Here is a 22,753-nt window from a genome sequence, read left to right as displayed (position 1 = left end):
ATGTAACATTTTGGTTTTTTTTATTAATGTTTTAATGATAAAAGATTCAGGCCAGTAATAGAAACATTTTTTGGTATTCATCCATTCTTACAGAAAATTAAGACGTGAAACTAAACCATGGATTTCTTACAGATCTTCATTAAAAGGATAAACGTGGAATAAACCCAAATGTGCAAAAGATGATCATCATCTTGAAACATTGTGCTTGTTTACACCGATTTAAGAGGACCTTCAGAGCTGCCACAACAAAATAAGAGCATCTGTGCTGAATCTGGCACAGAGCAATGACCACAGTGACAGACACACACACACACACACACACACACACACACACACACACACACACACACACACACACACACACACACACACACACACCATGAGTCAGAGGATCTCTGCAGCTGAAAGGAACAACATGGACGTGTGTGATCAGCTCACAGAAGCGCTGAGAGGAGATAAATGGCATGAGACAACAATCAGATTCACAGAGAGCGACTCAGCCTTACTTGGCATCAGTATTTCCCCCTAATTGTGTGTCTGTTTTTCTCATATCACACCATCACTTCTTTTTCTCCTCAGCCAATCAGCAGCCAGCTAATCCACTTCCTGTCTTTAGAGGCGCAGCACAGGAAACGGGGGGTGGAGGATGTCCATGCTAATTCTCCAGGAATGCAGCAGAAGAATCCAAGCGTGCAAATGTAAAACATTAACCGGAGAGCTCGTCAAATCGAGCATCTGAAGTCGCGTCCTTCTGCCCACTGACGCATCTGAAGGAGGGTGAGCTCAATGAGAAGGACGCTCGGGAAGTTGTAAAGGCCGCGATGAGTCAAAAGGAGCGGCCCGGCTCACGTAGAGAGTGAACTCACTGAGAAAGAGGCGACTGGGCTGCATTCAACAGATCTCTGGGACGCTGAATCCCAGAATCCCTTAAAGAAAGTTGACAGTGCGTGAAACCTTACAGGCTGAAAACTACAATCTCGCGTGTCCAAAAAAATCAACGCAATGATTTCCAAAAAGCAGGAGACACTCTCTGCCTCTCACTGAACACCATTCTTCACTTTTGGGAGGCCACACCTCAGGTGCACTACAATGCTGTGCAATAACGGCAGGTGTTGCAACGACTGACATCATTTTACAATCAGGGGCGTTAAAAGACGCCCAAGAGCTGCCACCGAATGACTCAGCCAACCTCTTTATCCTGCAGTGCATGACCTGAGGAAGTTTGACTTTATGATGTCAGGAAACATTTCAGAAGCGTGACACATCCAGCAAACACCTTGGCCAAAGTTTCTATAGTTTCCGTATCTTCAAGACTAAATACGCAGAGCTGAAAACGAGCACAATAGACTCAACGAGAGCTGCTTTCTTATCCTGTAGCAGATACGGATCCCGTTCAGGCGCCTGCTCAGACCAAGGCGGGGTTTGTGGATACACCTGAAATCTATCGTACCTCCACACGTTCAACTGGAACCTCGTGGAAAGGCGACCGAGAGGAGTTTAAACACTTTTTTGCTCAAGGGAAGTGACCTTTACCCTTTCTTTCCACTAAATCTGACACCTTATGTTCCTCCTTCAAGTTTCAAGACAAATAATGACCCTTGTACAGCAACACGCTGCTCAACCTGGCTGCAGATCAACTAAAATTATCACAAGTCAATAGAAGGGAAGGGAAAGAAGAAAGCACTCAGGCCTGTAACTGTTTAACAAATGTTTCCTTTGACCTTGGAGTTGATTTTTTTTGTCTTGTAGCGTAAACCTGTGGGTGCTCCCCCCCCCCCGCTATTTTCCACACGTCCAGCTGTTCTGCAGGAGCTGGTTTGAGCTGCCAGAGGCGCAGCCGGTAGCCAAAGTGGTGTTCCCCTTCGTTCACCATTATAAAACCCGAGTGCTCCAATCACTGAATGAGCTGAGGTCATTATTATTACACACCCACTTTTCTCTTTGTGTGTCTGTGTGTTTTTACACAGTCCAAAATCAGGGGTTTGGCAGGCCTGACAGCAGTTGGCAGGGCGAAGCGTCAGCTGTTTGTGTCGGCCTTTTATTAAAACCGCTGGCTGAATCTTTCCAGAGCCCCTCTGACAGTTCTGCGGTTCTGTTGTTGATCAGTTCAGGCAGGAGGAAACTGAATCGGTCCACCAAACATGGCTTTGTTAGAAAGCATGCTGCACAGCCAAACTTACTCAGGTGTCAGTTTCTCCACATTTACAGTTTTGGAACATGTAAATGAGAAAATTAATCAGGCTAATACTTAAAAAATGCCTTCAAAGCAAAGAAAAAGCATTTTCTGAAAATCTATCTGCAGTTGTTACTCAGGAGGCAGAGCAGGTCATCCATTAGGCAGGCACTGAACACCACACTCCTGCTGGGGGACAATCTGAAGGCTCTTTGTTAAAGAAAGAAATATCACATTTATGTGACAGAGGCGTCTGCTGATAATGGTGGTGTGAGGTGCAGGAGAGCACACGTCTCACTCACATCGAGTCAGTGTTGATCAAATCATCAGCAAATACCAAATAATTTAACTCATTGGGGTTTTTACTAACGTGATGAGATGTTTATCGCCTCCTGGCTCTTACTGCCTGAAAGCTGAATTTCTAGGAACACATGGAAGTTATTTATTGTTTATATCTACAAGAGAAGGTGACTAATAGCCCATAATACTAGGTGTGTACCTATAAATCTGTGAGTAACTATAATGTGCCGCTCTTACAGCCGTGATAGGGAATGATGATCTGCCGGTTCATATAGCAGCGTTTACATTTGTACAACCACTCAGAGCAGCTTGGACGAGCACATAAGGAGTGTTCCCACATGCACGTGCAGCCAGGCACTGTTCTGCATGCAGTGCTCTTTATTGAAAGGTGTGCATTCACTGGTCAAAGTTTGCAACATTTGTCTGTCTGTCACACTAGCAACTATATTTTTTTGGAACTTGTCACACCTCTGACCACACATAACACCAAATTCTTCCTCATGCATCAACACTCTTCCTCCTATTAGCCGAACAAGCCCCGCCATGTAGCCAAAGACAGCAACCACAATGACTACGACCATCGTGAGTGCAAACACCTTCATTACCTGAAGGCACGAAAAGCACTCAGAAGCAAAAGTTAGGGAGTGCATGATTCGAAGCCCAGTGTTTGAATTATTGATAATATTTATTTATCCATCTTTTATCCAATTTAGGGTTGCTGGGTGGGGGCGGCTGCATGTCTGCATGTCTCAGGACTGTGAGAGGAAGTGACAGGACACAGGAAGCGCATGCAGGGAGAACAGTCCCAGGTGGATTCAAACCCAGGACCTTCTTGCTGTGCAGCAACAGTGCATATATACATGATATATACATGGAGCAATCATCAGCTGCCTTTCCAGGCAGTTCCTCGTGTCGTAGACTGACTCCAGCTCCACCGATGAATTGTAGGTCGCGACATAAACCAGCTTGTCAGTTGGAGAAACAGTCTGCAGAGCTGCTGAATGACATTCAACAATCATTGATGAGTTTAAAATCATCTTAAGAGTCTTAAAATATATATATTTAATTAGCTGTTAATGTACCTCAGCAGCTCATCCGAGTAAGTACGGGGCTGTGTGGGGAAACACTGAGTAACCAACAGCTTATTTCTCACTTGAAAAATGTTGACCAACATTGGTTGCATTAACGAGCGTGCAATCAGTTTTGTTTTTCTCTTCACACCACAGAACCTGCAGAGTGTAATTGTAACAATGACTGAAAAAAGACAACCTGAAACCAGCTGAAGCCTGTTAGAGGAAGTTATTGGTCAGAGAAGAGAAATAATATGTGTGAGAACCAAACTTCACCTTCCTGCTTTTAGAGCTCTTGGTAATGAACTTCAAACACAATTATGCCATCACAGTTATCTCACACTTCAGTTTTATTTCTTTTTTTGACACATGTGAAATGAGTAAGCTCTAAACTCTGTGACAAGACAGTTACTCAGTGCTGGGTTATTTTAATCATTAAGGCAGAAAAAAAACTACAAAGCAGTCAGCTCCCTCCATCAGCTACAATCAGACAATCGAGCAATAAAGCAGAGGTCGTGGCAGGATAACCGCCCGGGACGTTGAGCAAACGGGGAGCAGAGCGATGAGCAAAGAAGGGAAATGATGGTGTGTGTGAGGAAAGTCTGCAGACGCTTGATGTCAGAGTGTAATCTGTGCATGTGTGGTATGAGAAGCATGGCATTTCCACACCTATAAATCTTCATAGTTAGCATTTTTATGTTGCTCGTGTGCTGCTGATCTCATCCAAAGACAACTCAGTGACGGCAGCCTTCACCTAAACACACACAAACACACCTCAGACGGGCAACGAACAGAAACGCAAATATTTCTTCTAGCAACAGAAGAAAATATTAAAAGGTGAATCATGTAGCTCGACAGAGATGAAGGACGAATAAAGGAACTCGTGTGTGTGTGTGTGTGTGTGTGTGTGTGTGTGTGTGTGTGTGTGTGTGTGTGTGTGTGTGTGTGTGTGTGAGAGAGAGAGAGAGAGAGAGTGAGAATGTGGCCAAACAGGAGTTTGAGGCCAGCCCAGTTGCCCAGCAGCAGACAGCATTGTCACACTAAAATGCTCTTCCTGCCCCTCCTCCTGCTCACTACATGCTGTGCGCTTTTACCTTATAAGGAAACACATTTAACTGCCTGTCACCACGACAATGGTGATGTAAGAGGGCAGCAAGGTGCACCCCCCGCCGACACTCACAGGCAAAGAATGGACCTGCATGAAGAGATTTAAAATAAATGATATCACACACAGGCGTGCACTTTCCATTTGCAGCTACCTGTGTGTGTGTGTGTGTGTGTGTGTGTGTGTGTGTGTGTGTGTGTGTGTGTGTGTGTGTACACAACTGCAGGAATGTGAAACATGGAGCCACAGTCCACCTTCTTGTCTCCTCCCTTTGCTTCCTAAGAAGCAACAGAAACAAACAGAAGATAACGAGCAGAAAGACGGGCGCTTAAAGCCGTGGGACGAGAACGAGTTTGGTTGGAGACGTTAAAAAGTTTGCTCCCAACATCCTACCAGTGACAGCAGGCCTGGGTCAACGAGCATGGGTGGCTAAGGGAGTGCACACATGTCCTTAAATAGCCTCGACTCCCACGAACGTTCCTGAGTTTAATATTTAACTTCTTGTTCACTTTTTTTGCTCCTCTGTTAGTTTCAATAAACCTCATCATGAAGAAACACTGAGCTTAGAAAGGAGATATCTGACTAATATGGCAGCCAACGGAACAAAAGAAAAAGCTGGTTACTCGTTAACAAAACAAGGAACACACTCACACTGTCAAACCTGAGCACAATCTAAAGGAAGCGATTAAACACTGTCCTCACAAACATCTGTTAATCAAAGCTAACGTGACAGTGTGTGTGTCATTAGCACCGCTAGAAGCAGTGGCCCTTGTTTCTTGGGAGGCTGATGTTCACACAGCTGTGGGAAATGTGATGATGTGTGGCGGCTGAATGCAAACTTTAAATGTGTCGTGGGCTGTGTTAATCTATGGCATCCAGTCAATCAGTGGCCGACATCACTCTAATCAATGACAGTTCTTTGTCTTCTTTCTACAGCGGCGCAGAGTCGACGCTCTGGTGTGGTTAAATCACTAACGCCATCTCACTGACGCTGATAGAGTTCAGCTGTGTTACTGCAGCAGGCAGGAAAAAGGATGTGACAGCTACTGATAACTTAATAACTTTAGCACTAACAAAGGAAGTGACGGTACCAAAGATGCAGGAAATACTGGAGCTGAAACCAACACATGGATCATTTGCTGTAAGAGCCATTTAGTGTTTATGTGAGGTGATATATAGTAAACTGAACTCTGACCAAACTGAAACCAAACAGAACAGCTCAAAGTTATAAAAGTCAGCGTGTTATAAAAGAGACGAAGAATGGAAACGTAGATTTGTGAGGCTGTTCTATAAGAAAAACCTAAATAAAACAGGAAATTCATTTTAATAAATTCAGAAAGAGTTAAATAAAAATCAGATCTCAAAATGTTCAACATGAAATGAGTTATTTTTATGCACCGTCCCCACAGACTGTAGGAACTTCCTGATGCTGAGCTCAGAGGGTCCAAACCTGCACCCAGAGCAGCACATTGTTTGTTCCTCCGAGTTTCCGCTTGTTGATGACCCTACAAGCCACCCACACACACACACCCACACGGTCCCGCTCAGTCACACATTCCTGAGCTCACCCTGCCCTTTATAGCTTTGTGAATCACCAGCACTGTGACTCTGACACACACACACACACACACACACACACACACACACACACACACACACTAAGCTGATCCTGAAGCAAATCAGCATGTAAATGGACATTACTGTAAGGAGCCTTTGATCAGAAACACGTGCTTTAACTCGCACATTAAACAAATATGTCCGTCTGCCTTCTTTCATCTGCCTCCGAGTGATGCTGAAAACGAGTCTGTGCATCTGTTGCTTCTGGGCTCGGCTGCTGTATTATCAGGCCGCTCTAACAGCTCCCAGAAAAGCCTTCAGCTGAGCGTCAAAGGTGCTAACAGGGACTAGAAGGAGCAGCCATATTGCTTCCACAGCAATACAAAAACCCGAACGATCAGGCTCCTTCATGAGGTGACCTGAAACATCCCACAGTTCTGCTCCAAGGGTTTGATTTTGCTATAAAAATAAAACTATACACACAATTTAATTCGATCAGTCTCCACGTCAGACACAGAGGCAGCTTAAGAGACAACTGTGTGTGCAACCAGCAGTTAACTTGATAATTACCTATATTAACCGATTCATTTAAATCTAGAAACTATTGTGAGAGAAAGTTCGGCTCCTCCTTCTCTGGATTTATGTCTTTGCCCAGTTCAACATCTTGTAAACCCAAAATGGTTGCACAGTGGTGATCATGAATCCACACACACTCCTCCCACACTAACCTAAAACCTTAAGTTGATTTAATGCAGTGATCCTCATGCCCCAGATACACTCGTGAGGCTGAGCTCTTAAAAAACACACCAGCACACAGTAGACGCAGCACCCCCCTCTGAGCCCCTCAGGGTGCAGGGCTCAGTCAAGGCAGCTACCACTGTGCACAGGTCGGGTCTGTTGGGAGGGGGCTCCGAAAACTCAATGTAATCCTTTTAAAATGACTTTCATATTACAGCATCCCCCACTTGTCCTGCAGCTATGGAGCAGCCAGGATGTGCAGACAGTGAATCAGTGACAGTCTGATCCTCTCGACCACTTTCTCTGTCTGCAGACAAAAGCTGCTTGATTAGAACTGTGTACAAAATCAACACTCACTCATTCAAATTAGGATTATGTTGTATGCAAAAATCAGACGCCTCTTTTAAAACAAACTCAGTTTTTACAAAACGCATTTGAGTCAAATCTGTTAACAGTGGATTATTCTGTGGAGCCGGACACGAGCGACAACCTTCTGAGAAATGAATGATGTGACAGAAACTGCAGTTCCTCTACTGTCCACTTGAGTCAGTCCCCAAAACTTTACAGTGAAAATAAACACATTTACAGCCTGCTACAACAACCCGGTTTGGTTTCTATGGAGACCATCTTCCTAACAACAGTCAGCTGTTTAACTAGAATTAAAACTAAAAGATTATTATGGGTGTAGTTGCTTTGACTGAGAGGTGGTGCTGATAAGGCTGCTGGACATCTGCTAGGCTTCATCTTGGCAACTTCAAAGCACTGAACTGGAGCTCCGGGCTGTGTTTGTGGTGCTGGAGCCTTTGGAAACATGCAATGAAACAAACGATACGAAACGATTTGGTGACTGAAGTTCTATGATTTAAATTTTATGCAGCACAAATGTCTGTGGATGCAGCTTTCCAGCATTAGCTGATAATCTAAATGTGATCACGTCTGGCTTTATCAACACATACGCTGCTGAAAATCACAGCACCAAAAGATAAATAATAAAAAAAACAAAATCACAGTTCAAACCGACGACTACGCCCATCTTTCATATAGCCTCCATGGCCAGATCCTTCAGTTACACAGACATTCAAACTGTAACATCTCTTTAGCCTGTGGGGAAAATAGTATTTAACACAGCGTTCATATCAAAGCTCCGAGCAGGATGCTCCGATGGTGCTGCACGTCCAAGCTGCCTGTGATGAAAACGCTAGAAGAGCCAGATGCTGAACTTCCTCTTGAACGTTTGCACCTCAGCTGTGTTAGCGTTTATCTGGTTTCCTCCGCTTCACTTGTAAGAACTAAGCCTTGCGTCTCTCTGTGGCTTCTCAGATTTGAACGACCTTTGACACAGATCAAAAATAATCACATCTAAATTTTTGTACTTATGGGCGGCTGCAGCTGAAATCACAATTTACTCTTAATGTTGCCATATTTCATGGATTTTTTAGGTCTGCAACACATTTATTTGTACAGTAATGAAGTCTGAGTGTGTGGGAGGCTGAAGGTGAGAAAGCTGTTTGTAAGATGATGTAAGATTTTTATACTCGAGGTTTTTTTAGCCTTCGTGCCCCCTTTGGGAGTGAGATGCTGCTGGTGCAGACTAAGTGGCATCACAGCTGCTGATAAGCTAGTTTCTTTAAAACCTGTTATAAAATTCAATAAAGAAATCCTGATACATACTTTGGTCATGCAGCTTACCACGGTCGCCATATTAGCACCACAGCTCTGCTTAAGGGCTGTTGCTAAGCAACACAAGAGTACAGCATCTTATTTTTAGAAGGTTTAAAACGCATCTCAGGACCTGATGTCCAAAGAAAAACTATTCTGCTCTTTAAATATCTGCACTTCTGTCCTCCTGTCGTTTTACAAAGCAGAACATCTGGAAATTTGCACCGCTCCATGTTTGCATGGCTGCCAGACTGAAAGTAAAAATAACGCTTCAGCTTCAGAAAGGCGCTAAAATGTCAGCAGAGAAGCTGTGATACTGCGGTCGTGAGTTCAGCAGGAAATGCTGCGGCTTAAGAATCGAGCCCTCGTGTCTCCACAGCTCTCACACACACACACACACCAGATATAAAGCTATGCCACTATGAAGCTACTCCAGAGTATCCTGATGTGTGTTAACTGCACGTGCATGCTGCTGTGTGCTCCCACAGCACTGTGACTCAGAGGAGAGCCAACAGAGGGATCTTTGTTAACTGGGGGGGAACGGTAGCTAAAATAATCCCCTGCAGGCCAGCTTTGATTGGATCAGACAGGATAGTAAGCTCGTGGCCGATGGCGCAGAGGACTTCCCTGACCCACATTGAGACCAGCGGCGAGTGGCGAGTGGTGTGACTGTGCACTGCAGCAGCTGGATTCATATGTTAACTGACAGCTGAAAATACTTTAAGAACAAAGTGATGAGAAAAAGACGGCCCCCTGCTGATTTAGCGTCGCTCTAACTACTTAATTGCTTCTGTTTTCTGTATGTAATAATTGTAAGCGTGCATGAAGACAAGTGTGCGTTATTCACAAACGTTTAACGCTGCTAATGTGACAGCTCAGATAAAAACTGGAGGCCAATTATTCCCTGTTGTGTGCTTCCATTCAGCGTACAGTCGGCCTGATCTGCAGGCATTCCCTCCGCTCTTTGCCCGCCATCTGGTCCATTAACGCAGGGGTGACACACAGACACAGTATCTGTCTGTCTCTCTGGCCTGACTCAGAGGACTCGTCTGACTGTTTGCGTGTGCAGTGACTTTATATTTAAAAACCACACAAACCTCAGAGCCTTCCTTCCCCTTTATTCACTACTACGACTCCCGAGAAGTGAACTCGGAGCTGCAGTTCCATCGTCTTTGCTCTTTACAGCTGAGGCCTTTACATCGATAACTGCATTTTTAAGTTCAATGAACAGATTATTTCTCCATGCTTATGCTATTAAAAGGAGACTTGGACTCTAGAGTAGCTTTGCATGATTCACAGATCAAAATAATCCTCATTTAGAACTCCAGTCTGAAACGAGGCATCTTAACTCCTTGTCTTTCAAGCAGGCTTCTTTCTGATTGGCTGTCCATCATAAAAAGGTTTAAACAGCAGGTGGGTGGGGTTTTAAGACTGCCTGAGATGACCATATAAGGATTTTCTGCAGTCTGTGACATCAGATGAAACTGACTGAAGTCTCACTATTTAATACGAGCATCGTCACCACAGAAACTGAGGAAAAAGACAATTTCTGAGCACATGTTGGGTCATATCTGACTGAAAAAAAATAATATTTCTTTCCAAAAATCGTCTTTATTAAGTTGCAGCAGAAAAAGTAAAGAAGATTAACCGTTTCCCACTTTTCAGTTCAGGCCCTGAGGCCCAAAGCAGCAGCATGTTTGGAGCCTCGACTTCTCAGCTGCATAAACTGACAATGAACCTGCAGTAGATGTTTATCAGCCATCTGTCTTTAGCTCTCTGCATTTCGCTGCCTGCGAGTCTAAATCCAGTCTTACACTAACAGGCTGACATAATCCTTTAAAATACATGATTTCCTGCTTCCATCTTCACTTCTGCTCCTGTTCTCTGCAGAACAATCAGGAACCAATTTAAAGTCTTCATTTCAGTTAAACCCCACTGCACAGACCACTTTTGTTCATTCCATTCATCCAAAGCTTTAGCGGGATTCTCGGCGGGACCCTCCTCATGAACAGGCTGAAGCTACGATCAGGCCCCGGGCTGGTCTTGAAGATGCCTGAGCAAAAGCATACCCCCACACTGCCCACTGCTACAATCACATCGATGCAAAATAACACATTTAGAAGAGCCATTGGCCAAAAGGCCTAAAAATAGCAGCAATGTCTCTCCTTTTGTCTGATTCTGTTGCCTTAACGACACTGGCTAAGACAGAAGGGGAAAAAAGAGAAATAAATTCAGAGAATCACAGTGCAGAGGAAAAGTGCTGCGCGGGATTATCAGGGGAACCGAGCACCCGCGCTTTAAATGAGCACACCACAACCTGAAGGCCAGGCACAATCAGTAAATATTTAATGCGCCTTTTATGTGCCCTGAAACCAACACAGGCTCCACTGATACCCCGCTGAAAGGTTTCTGCTTCAGGTGTACAAGCAGTCCCAAATTTACCTTAAAATTCTGCGCCAAGCATAACAATGGCCTGACAGTCATTTCCATGTGCCTGTCTAATCGCTATGCATTCACTACAATGAGAAATTAAAAACGCTATATGGATGCTTTACATGAGTCTGGGTGGACTGGCATGGCGGTTTGTCAGAATTAGCAGCAGAAAAATGATACTGATCCCAGCAGAGTCAACTCTTTGTACATTTCTTGGAAAGCAAGACACTTCTGTGTGTGTGTGTGTGTGTGTGTGTGTGTGTGTGTGTGTGTGTCCCCGTCCCTGCAGGGTTCTCCTCTTCACCTCTTCGCCCAGTGTCCCAGTTTGAAAGCTGTTAAATAAAACAACAGGAGCTCTCGGAGGAAATCGGAGACAAGCGCGCAGGAAACAAACACGCGCATGCACAATTAGATTGAATCATGCTCTGTTTGCCTCATCGTCACTCCTCTTACTGAGTTTTTAAAGTCATAGATCGAGGCACTGGTCTCGACACCACAACAAAGACTAACCGATGTCTGCAGAGCTTCATCGGGTGATTCCCCATCAGGGTCGAGTTCGGTTCAGAGTTTCCACACAAAAAAAAGGCAACAAATACAAGAAAACATCCATGATTCAGTTCACTCATCACTGATTAGGATGCCTCAGGTGTATTAATGACTCTGCAAAAATATGTAACTTTTTTACCATTTCATTTTTTCATGTTTGACAATCTACTCTCTACAACTAACCAGGCTAGTGCCGAGCCTTCCTTGTGCTTCTATAATGGGACTCTAACAGAGCGTGGTGCAGGTGTGCCATGTCACTAAGATCAACGTCTAGCCCACAATCTCTCAGGTAGCCGAGCAGCACTGACCGATGTTGGCGAGGACAACAAAGGTTTAAATCAAAGTAAACAAAATTTCCCAGCTGCCCATCTCATCCAGCTTAACCGTGCTTAGTTTCTTAGTTTAAATCTCTGGATGCTTTATTGTCATTCATGTCCAGGTGACAGCAGCGGTTTCTTTAAAGCCGGTCTAATTGTGTCAGAGCTCTGCAGCCGTCAGACTGTGAGGCAGTGGAAACTCCAAATCCAGCTAAACATGCTATCCAGATGTGTGTCTAAGACCCAGATGTAGCGCGAGGCTTTACCATCCCAGCTCGCGTTCTGTTACTACACTAGTACTGTGTGTGTTTGTGTGCGTTTTCTTATCTCGCTCACACACCCAGACCGGAGGGAGAATAACCTGTTTAGGTGTGGCTAAACATTCAGCTCTCCATCAGGTATTATTCTACAGAACAAAAATATTATTGGAAGACCTGTTTTCTCTTTAAGGTTATGACCTGAAAGCAGCAAAGATGATCAGCTGTGCACAGCTGCTCTAGTTCAAGTCCCCATGAAATCCATCCGAGCGTAAACAAAGGTGATTGGAGCAGTTTAAAACGTATTTGTTAGCATTCTGTCTCATTTAAAACACCCTCGTTCATATTTGTTCAACCTAAATCACAGCCAATCTGGACTATCATGTGCCTATTAATCCCTCTCCCCACCTATCTGTCAGATTTGGGTATAAGCTTGTCATCGGAGCCTGGATGTAATCTCTGAGCGGGCAACAGCAGCTGCAAACAGATGTTGCCATACGACCACACGGGCCTCCAGGAGACGACCTGAAAAATACAAATTTAACCCATTTCCATACAAACATTTCGGACAATTTCAGGAGAATCTGGCTCGCATACTCTGCATAGTTTTCCCTTCTCACATGCAGTGAACAGCAGGAAATAATCTGCTTTAAACAGTCACATTACTGTCTGTGAAGGTTCTGTGTTCTGTGAAGTCACATTACTGGAAACTCTCCACCCAGCTCAGGTGAGTGAACACGAAGGAAGGCACCCAGTCGTTGACTTTCTGTACTGGGACCTAACCTCTGCTCTGACATTTGCACTTCCACGGGCACCTCAGTCAAGAAATGTGTAGAAAAGTTCAGAGCTGCAGTGCAAGTGCGAAAACTGCTTCAGCCAACACTTATGTCTGCAAGTGCTGACACGCTGAGGTCTGATCTGCACCGAAATATCACCCATTTCACAAGAATCACACCTACTCTTTAAAAACAACCTGCTAATTTGAGTCACGGGCAGGTGAGCGACACAGATCTCACCAATAAACAGACAAATAAAAAGAAGGCTGTTTTTTAGCTGATGACGCATCTGTAGAGTCCCTGCAATGTCAGGTTTGCTGAAATAAACTAATAGGAAGAAAAAGGAGGAAGCTTTTTAAGCATATTTGTTTAGTTCTGCAATTCTTTGCACTGACAAAGCAACACCAACCATATACACATGCATTGTTTCACACTGAAAATGGCACCTTAAAAGTGCCTCTTAAGACACATCCAACTATAGCCTCCAACGTAAGAAACAAAACCACGCGTCGGCCGCTCCGTGGCTGCAGACGGCAGTCTGAAATAGCAACAGTGAGAACAAGGTTTTGCTTCATGCTCCTCAATTTCTTTTATCAAATTTTCATCAAATTCCGACTCTCTCGCTCCCTCACCGGTGCAGGATGATGGCAGAGCTCTGAAGTGCTGTTTCCAAAAATAAAGAGGCTGCAGAGCGCTGTGCAGCCTCGCAGATACGGCAGCGTATGACTGCTTCCTGCACTCTGCAGCCATGGAGACAGGCGAGAGATGCTGGAGCAAGGGCAGGTATTGGAAGATACGTTTTCAGGGTCACCCAGCACCAACTAACTTGATCCTGCTGCTGTTTTGGTGATGCATGTTTGGTTTTTTATTATTAACTGCTGGCTTGACTGCAGATTTTGTCTGATGCCGAATCTCAATCAGGCGCATTCAGAGGTGATGCGAGCTAAGATTACTGTGGTCTTGAACACAGATGCAGTGTTTGAGGAACTTTTTCCAACACCACACTGTTCTCGGTTTGTTCCTCAGTTCATGCCCCCGGTTCCTGAACGCACCATGCAGAGCCGCTGTGCAGTGGGGGCGAGCACATCAGGAACTAGTGTTTAACTGTGCAGTGTTTACCAGCAGCCTCAAACAGACGAGCCCACAGCTATGGGGCTCTGCTGGTAATGGGGGGGGGGGAACCTCACTTTTTAACTGCTCCCAACCCCCTGCACCAAGACCCACAATATAATGACGCCCCCACCCTTCACACACACACACACCTAAACACACATCCCTTTCTTCTGCTGCTTTCCTCCAAACAACCCCCCCCCCCCCCCCCCACCGGGTCTGCATTAGAACACACACATTGAAACAGAGGAAAGGCACATCCAGTGTTACTCTGTGCAAAACTTATGACATGAGGAGTGACGACCCTAAACCAAGGATCCGCTCAACATGAACCCCATTCATCAAAAATCATCAATTAATTGTTGCAGAATTGTTATTTGTACAAAAAGAACACGACTCATTTTGGTCGTGTCCCACCGTCAAATCACCGTCATCGACTGCAGATGATGAAATTAAGTGGGTTATGTGCATCTACATCAAGTTCATCAGACTGCAGAGAAAAAGGAGGACCACCACCAGCTGTAGTCCAAGATGGTGGAGTCTGAGTTCATCCACAGGACTGGAGACTTGAGATCGATTATCTTCAACAGTTTGGTTCACTAACAAAATGCAAGTTAAAAATCTAATTAAATCCACAGCCCTAATCAAAGTACTTCCCCAAAACAAATGTTCCAACTGGGTAGTATTTAATAATTCCACCGTTTACACGCCCACAAGCTCAGTGATCTCCACCACTGAGGCTTTTCAGCTCCACTCTTTACTCAAATGAACTTTAGTCTTGCGAAATGAAACATTTAAGAGTGTTTTAACTAGACACCAACTGTCAGAAGCTAAATGAGCACAGGTCACATCGCAAGACAGTTGACATTTCTAGCACACATTTGGTTTGGGTTTCAGAAAGTCACACCCCGATCACAGCCTGAAGTTTCCATTAACTGATTCATTTAAAAAGGAAGAAAACGATAGTAGCACCCAAAGCTGAGGGGGGCTCGTCAAATACAGAACTGAAACAGCAAGGCTGAAATCTGCAGAGGTTTTGCATGTGCTCTTGATAAGTGGCTAAACAGCACCTCACAGCTATCAGATTGTAGTGTAGAGAAAACTTTACCATGATGCAAAGCATTAGATTCGATTAGATGTCAATAGAAATATTGGACCTTGAACTGCTAACAGCTTAACACAACGGAAAGTGGATAAAAGAACTTGCAGAGAACCAGTGCGTTCCCCTCAAATCCCATTGTAAAGGATGCACTTAAGGGGGTCCTAAGCTCCGAGTTAAAGACCATCAACATGCAAACTGGCAGGAAACCAAACGGAAATTCTTAGTCTCCATTGTTGCCAATTTCAATTCATCACTGGGAAATGCTATTTACTAATCCTCATAACTATGCGCAATAGCCAAGAAGCAAGCTTGTGAACAGCCACAATTAGTAAGAGATCCGAGGTTATGTCAGCCAGAAACTGAACCCGGGGATTTGTGGTCTCCACGACATTCAGACAAACTCGAGTCCCGAAACACAAAGACTGTGGGAGGCAAACGGACCGTAAAGAGATCTCTTTGTAAGACAGACACATTAGGCTCCACCGCCTCTACACACAGGCCTACAGCTGACCAACATCAATAGCAGCCCTGGGCTTCACGGGTGCTATGATCTCACAGCTGATTGGATGATGTGACGGCCAATGACTGATCTGCACTTTGAACTTGACTGCTGCTCTAGAAAGAAACTAAATGGTTCCAAAGTGCAGCCAATGAAGTTAAAACAGTTTCTACAAAAAATATTTTTTGGCGCCATGACTTCCGCCACATCGTAACTGCCTTCAACCCCACCCCACCGAACCCCCACCCCCTCGAGCAAGTACCCTTTGCCCCCAAGGAAAGTTCTCTTTTCCACCACACCGACCACATCTGCAATCCCCCCCCCCCCCCCCCCCCAATCCCAGGCAAAAACAGGCCACCCCGCCCCCCTTTAGTCCAAAACCCCCTCCCACTGGCCTAACAGGCTATAACAGGCCACCAAAGGAATGTTTCCCCCTGCGTGCTCTCTCACCGCCGCCAATGGCAGAACAGAGAGGAAGACAAAGGGGGAAACGGAGAGGGGTACATTCCTCGCTGCTCGCTCTGACTGTCTGCGTGACTGACTGGTTTGTTGTTCAGGTTCACAAGCTGATTCTGGGTCACGGTCAGCTGTGGCACAGGCCTTTCCCACAGCTGACCTGGAAGCAGCTGGTAGCAAGAGAATAACTGAAAACTGCATTTCCATCACCTCCCATCGAAAAGGTCAACTGGATGTACGATTAAAACAAGAGGGCACAAATTTACAGCCTCAACTAATCCATCTGCTTCAAGCACACGGAGCACTGAAACTACACCAGGACCATCACGACGAGGCCTCACTAATCATTATTTTATTGCTACCCACCTTAAGTGCTGCTTACTTTTACAGGCCAATGACTGTTTACGCTTTAAATAAGAAATAAATAAATTTAAAAAAAGATAAAGATGCCCTTTACAAGTCCGCAGAGCTCATAATCTCTTTAAATATTATAACGCGAATGGCAGCAAACTCCAGCCTGCTCTCATTCACAGGGCGTCGAATCCTGACATTTTGTAAAACCTGCTGCTGTTTCACTGATAAGCACAGAGTGGCCTTTGGTGCCACAATGCAAACTGTCATAAAAGGAGGGCGCAAAGGTTACCCTCTCATATAGTTAGTAAGTGCAGTTTTTAACATTCAAGGTTAATGATGATGATGATAATAATAAAAGTTAACCAGGAAACTTTTAATCCCTAAACTTTCCAGGTGACGGGAAGCAAATGTGAAAGCAAACAAACATAAAAAAAAGTTGTAAACAACAACTTTCCAACGGGGACATGAACATGGACTCTTCTGATGCACCTACAGCGTGCCGTCTTTAAAAAGACCGCCAACATCTCTCTGGTCCAAAAGCAACGTAGTCATTTGTGAAGACACTGACGCCAAAAGACAGTTTCTGTGCGTCTCTCTGCAAAGGGAACGTGTTGCCTAGTTTAAAGATTTTGTCCATTGAATGTGTGTTAACAATGAAATTCCAACAAAAACTGAAGTTCTGTCGGGCGCTGGGGGGGTGGAACAGTGCCGTTTTAACTAGAGACCAAAACAAGGAAGAGGTTTTGTGCCACCAGAGACAAGCAACCTCACTAACCTGTGTCATCATGTCGAGCAAGATCATCCACTGAAATCTAAAGTCGTAGATTCATAAAACAGGCAGCAAACTATTGTATCAGCTCCTTCACACGTAAAGAAATGAGCTTTTCTACATTTACTGTGAGCAAATACGAGACGTCTAACATCCAAACCAGGCTGGACCTTCTTTGTTTTGTTTTTTGTAATAATTTCCATTCTTGGCCAAAAAATATATATATAACAAAGGATTACTCTCAAGGGACTTCCTGATTAAACAAAAGCTTTAACAAATATTGACAGCTATGAACACTGTCCATATTTATGTTTTCTGCCAATATCCCACAGCTATAATTCAATCAATTCTTCCATGTAAGAGACATAATTGCACCCAGTGTCCAAAAACTTAGACTCGAAGACTCTGACTGGCCAATAAAATCCCTTCTTCCCTGATACCACACGTACAGCTACAGTGCATCTGTGTCAGATAAGATATTCCGCTCCTGATTGGTTCACTGTGGTTTTATAGTTGGACAGCGTAACCAGCTGCCCACCTCCAACATAGTAACAGAGACAACAACACAGTACAGTCTAATTGTTTTGGTTTCGTTTTTACTGCATAAGATCATGGTTTGATTTCAGATCAGAACACTTTCTGATCCCTGACCTACTTGATGGCACAGGGATAGCTCAGTAGGTAAGAGTGGTGACCCCATGATCGGAAGGTCGGGGGTTCGAATCCACTGAACGGCTACCCTGAGGTACCGTCCCTACACTCTGATCCCCGGGGGCCCAATGGCTGCCCACTGCTTCACTGAGTGAATGGGTTAAATACAGAGAGGAATTTCCCAACAGTATACATAATTATACTTTATAATAAATTGGATCTTATATACACTTGGTTTATTCTGAACTCTGAAAACCCTAAACATGAAAAACACATTTTTGGTGGTGACATCTTATAAAGCAGCTTTAATTGATCTCTACTTGAACACACGAGCTTCCTCCGATATCCGCCACACCCCAGGCCGATGGTTCCTTTTATTGTCTCCATACTGAGACAATGGTCACCATACTAGTGACCACGGCTGTTTAACAAACAGGCTTTTTAGCCAGACTCCTTCAGACATTTTCAGCTCCCTTCATTCCTTTAAATGTTGTTTTGAAGCAGGAAGGCAGGCTGGGAGAGGGGGGGGGAAAGCAGCCTGGCAGCCTTTGCATGCAGTGTGGTGCAGGATGCATTGTTCGGTCCATTTGTCCTGACAAAAATGCCACTCACAGTTTGTCCTGAGCCAAAACCGGGCCATCTGAACTTTCTTCTCCTTCTTCCAGCCACACAGTCTCCACAGAAAGCATGCGAAAGTGGGCGGCAAAAGAACAAACTATCATTGTGCCCAGCTGCCCACCTTGCCAGCAATGGAAGAAAACTCAGTGTGCGTTTTGTGTTGTTAATGTGAGCACTTGTGTGTGTGTGTGGCGGGGGGGGGATGGCTCACTGTAAACAAATTGCACTGCAGAACACATCTGCACCGAAACACATCAACTCTGATTGTAAAGGACTGTTTGTCTAAGAAATAAAAAGCATAATTAACACAGGTATAAAATCACCCCAATGAGCCACCTGACAGGTACTGTAAAATGGAAATGATTCCCCATCTACTGCCCACAACCCTTCAGTCAGTTACAAAGTCTGCATCCATATCACAATCAGTTCAGTACAAATTGGCTGTGAGATTGAAACGGCTGTCAGTGTAGGAAAATAAGCTCCGATAACCATCAGAGTCGGTGACCACAGCTGATTTACGAGAGGAAACATTTCCCAATCACTGCTCCGAGCTCCTGACAGGAGATGAGGGAAGAAAGGAAACTCTGGCATGTAGGTTTCTTTATTTTTGTCTCTTTGCAAAGAAGAAATCTTCACCTCGGCTCTTTCACTTGAAAAACATTTATCAGCTGCTGTTGTCCTTTTTGTGTGAACTATCCCAAAGCTAGTGGTGGGGCAAGTTTCCATTAACCTCAAAGTAGTATCACTTCGATAAATAAGAACAGCCCCTCTCTGGTGATGCCAAGTACTTTACTACTTTCCTCGTTAGCTCATCCACCCACCTGGCCCTGCCTCCTCCCTGCCACGTGACACAAAAAAGTATGCGCAGCCTAACTGTCGCTGAGGAGCTGGATTTGCATGAGCAGTCTGCCACAGCGGCAATAAAAAAAGCCTTCGGTGGCGTCACTGCGTACTTTGGCGTGTTTGGACGTGCGACCGAGCAGCGAGAAAGACTTAATTGCACGTTTGTCAGGCGAGGAGCTTCGTCTGTAACAAACTGCAATTTACTGGACTTGCGTGGGCTCGGTCCAGCTACTCTGGGGTGTTGAGAAATGTACGAAATGGACAACTACAAGGACAAACGCTGCTTCTGCCAAAGAGCTGAAATGACTCTCACAGGAGTCCTGAAACAAGTTATTCTGGTGCAGCATAAAGCCAAATGTCTTCTTTTCAAGCACCTCCTGCATTCGTTTCTCTTTTCTGGATTACTGAAAAGTTTCAGTGTTTGAGTGTCCTCGTGACTCGATGAGGTAGAGCTGCTCTGTGTCCCCAAAATAAAATAAAAAAAGGCCAAACTAATAAAAACCCAGCTGATTTTCCATTCTTATATCACTCAACACTGTCAATGGGCTGCAGGCAGCAGGATGGAAAATGTTGCTTGTGACACACTGCTCCTGTTTTTGACCTTTCAGACTCACCCCTCACACATACAGGGAGGACAAGCCATTCCCACACTCATTATAGCCATTTGTCTCGATATGCTTGCGGGAGGCATATCTACATTTTTGAGTAGTAACTGGCACAGTGAGTTTGAATGAATACACCACAGGAATTTGCCCTTGTACCCCTCCCTACCTCCATCACTCTGGCTAAATGTTTGGCAAGGGGACGCGTCCCCAATCAACCAAATACCCATCAGCCTCCACTGCAGGACCCAACCTCAGCACAGGTCTGTACTGCAGGCCTCCGCTCTGTTAATGATTGTAGGAGAGGTTTTCCTTTACAAGAAACTTTGACCCGTGCGATGTGTGGGCAAACACGCAGAGCGCGCACAGAGTCGCCTAACCTCAGGTGGAGGGAGCGTGATGTCGGCGATGACTAAAATGCTGAGCGGCCTAACAGCAATGCAGGAGTCGAGGCTCGGCATGCCGTCACACCAACAAAAAGTATGTCAGTCATCCAGCCAGTCAATGAAAGAGATACTCTTAATCATTCCTCACTTCAAATTATCTTCCATTAGACCGCCTCGCCGCTCCCTTCTGAAGATTTAGAAGGTAAAGCATTTGATGTGGGAGCGGTTTAGTGGTGTGGTAAGAGCACGGGTGCATCACAGGGCGGGGTAATTAATCGGAAAGTATAAAGTGATTAGTTTGTCTGCATTCTTCTTCCCTACAAAGACCTAATTTGGGTTATTTTACACATCAAGTGCATCCGCTGAACTTCTTCACATCTGCTAGTCTGGACGCAGCAGCAGCTGTCACCCTCAACACCTTCTCATCTGAATTATATCCAAGTTTGGGAGGGCAATCGTACATCATTATAAGACTAAGTTTAGGATTAATCATGTTACATAACCAAAATAATTGTATTTTTTCCATACTCAAGCAGCTCTAGTGTAACATCATTTATAACCACTTTGCAGAATATCAAGCAGTTCAAGAATAAAAAAGCTAGCTCAGCCATTGCTGAGGAGGAAGAAGAGAAAGATGAGTGGACAGGAAGGGGACCACGTTTCAGATTATTGAAAAGACTCAAAATGTTCTTATTGGGGTCAGAGTGTTGGTGATCTGTGAAGCTGAATAGCCAGATGCACTCACGGTGCCAACTGAGTGGTTTCATGTTATTTGGCTTCTCCACATTTTTGCTGAATAATCCTAAAGCTGGTTTAAATCTGCAGCTCAGGAAGTGGGCGTCCAGAGCTGAGAGAACCACTGTCACACCAGAGAGAAGTGCTCTGCTCGTACAGCATTACTGCTGACAGCTCAGCTTTATTTCATTTTAACACCTTAGCACTGTGGCTTGGGATTAAATAACCTCGATCATCACGGGATCTACAAATCACTATGTAATCATTTGTAACCGATCTCAGAATAGCTGCAATGACCAAAGCACTCTGAAGGATAGAAGAGAAAAAGTTAACCGCGAAAGAATTTCAGTTGCCCGCATATCACCCGAAGCATCTCTCGAAATGCTTGAGAATCCTCAACTTGAAATTCTCTGAATATCGGCCTTTAACGCCACAGTATCGGTCGGATCTTCCAACAATTTTATCGGCCTCCAACCAACCACACAAGCAGGCGTGCCAGGGAGGCGAGCCGCCTGCACGAAGCCTTCGTAAAGTCCGCTGTGCGGTTATCGTGAGGCTGAGCTGTCTGCACAATCACAGCGTGGATTTTTCTGCAACAATGTGGCGCCTTGTTTCCACTCAGAGGAGGGGGGAAAAAAATCACATCTGAAGGAGTGAAAGCTGCAGCTAATATCACACACACACACACACTCAGGACTTTTCATTCAGTGATTTAGAGAGGAGGAAACCAGCTTATGTGGGGGGGCTTTGCACCGAGGAGTAGAGCTCGGAGGACCCCCGGGCTGAGGAGAGAGAAGGCGAATAGCACTGGGAGTAAATGCGGGGTTTGTGAAGCTACACCGAGGCCCACACTCGGTCTCTGACCTCCCCATCGCATCCTTCCTCCACTGCCATTTTTCTTTCTGCCCGCCTCCTCCGAGCCCGGCTCCACTCGGCCCAGCTGGGCCCCGAGACTTCGGCTGCCTTACCTTCCTCTGCTGCTTCTCCCAGGCCGGGTCCAGCAGCAGATCTCGGTCCCAGTCGTTCTCCTGCTCCATGTACGTTTGCGCCCCGCCGACGGTCGACTGGTTATTGGCAGCGTGATAATCTACCATGTCAGCAAAAGAAACCTGAGTGCGCCACGGAGAAACTGTCACAGGCAAAAATGTACAAAAATAAAAAATAAAAATGGGGGGGGGGGAGAGCAAAGACGACCCAAATCAGAGAGGCGGGACGGGGAGGGATAACCGAGCCAGGAAAGAGTCCTTCTTCTCTCGCCGCTTCCAGCCGTGAGTGTTTTTAATGAGATGAATATCCGGTGTGTGCCGCTGCTGCTGTGTGAAGAAAAGCTCTGCTTCTAAACGGTGTGGCTGCTGGGAGGAACCGGCCGCTCCTACACACCGACACCGGCAAGCACGACCCACCGAGAAGACGCACTTCCGGTGAAGCCTTTCAAAATAAATCAGATGCGCGTCACCGTTCCTCTGATTACTTTCTTTAAAATTAATTATACGTTATTACTATTTCCTGTTGCACTGATTGCAAATCAGGGGCGCCACCAATGGGGAAATAGTGGGGGCACTGGCCTCCCCACAAAATTTGTTGGCAAGACCACTCTATGTTGGTAATAATTTCAATACATTTAATAAAGAGGAAGACACCCTACAATGAGTTGAAACGTTACCTTGTTATTAATCCTGCAATTTCATTCATTTGTA

General features: G+C 45.1%; 1 protein-coding gene across 7 annotated transcripts in view; it reads right to left on the bottom strand.

Moving 5' to 3' along the window:
* The window catches only part of actn4 (actinin, alpha 4), a 55,400-nt gene extending 32,940 nt beyond the window's left edge, over window positions 1–22,460 (bottom strand). For 4 of the 7 annotated variants that reach the window (XM_026193693.1, XM_026193689.1, XM_026193691.1 and 1 more), the window contains exon 1: window positions 22,025–22,459. In XM_026193693.1, coding sequence (XP_026049478.1) covers window positions 22,025–22,150 — 126 coding nt within the window. In that variant the 5' untranslated portion in view covers window positions 22,151–22,459. Of the gene's footprint in view, window positions 1–22,024 lie in introns of all 7 variants that reach the window. The other 3 variants (XM_026193688.1, XM_026193690.1, XM_026193694.1) reach the window with 2 other exon arrangements.
* Between the last annotated feature and the right edge of the window lie 293 nt (window positions 22,461–22,753).

Source organism: Astatotilapia calliptera, chromosome 14 (assembly GCF_900246225.1).
Source record: "Astatotilapia calliptera chromosome 14, fAstCal1.2, whole genome shotgun sequence".
Taxonomy (NCBI): Eukaryota; Metazoa; Chordata; class Actinopteri; order Cichliformes; family Cichlidae; genus Astatotilapia; species Astatotilapia calliptera.
The sequence above is the reverse complement of the archived record's forward strand: the minus strand, read 5'-3'. Positions and strand labels throughout refer to the sequence as shown.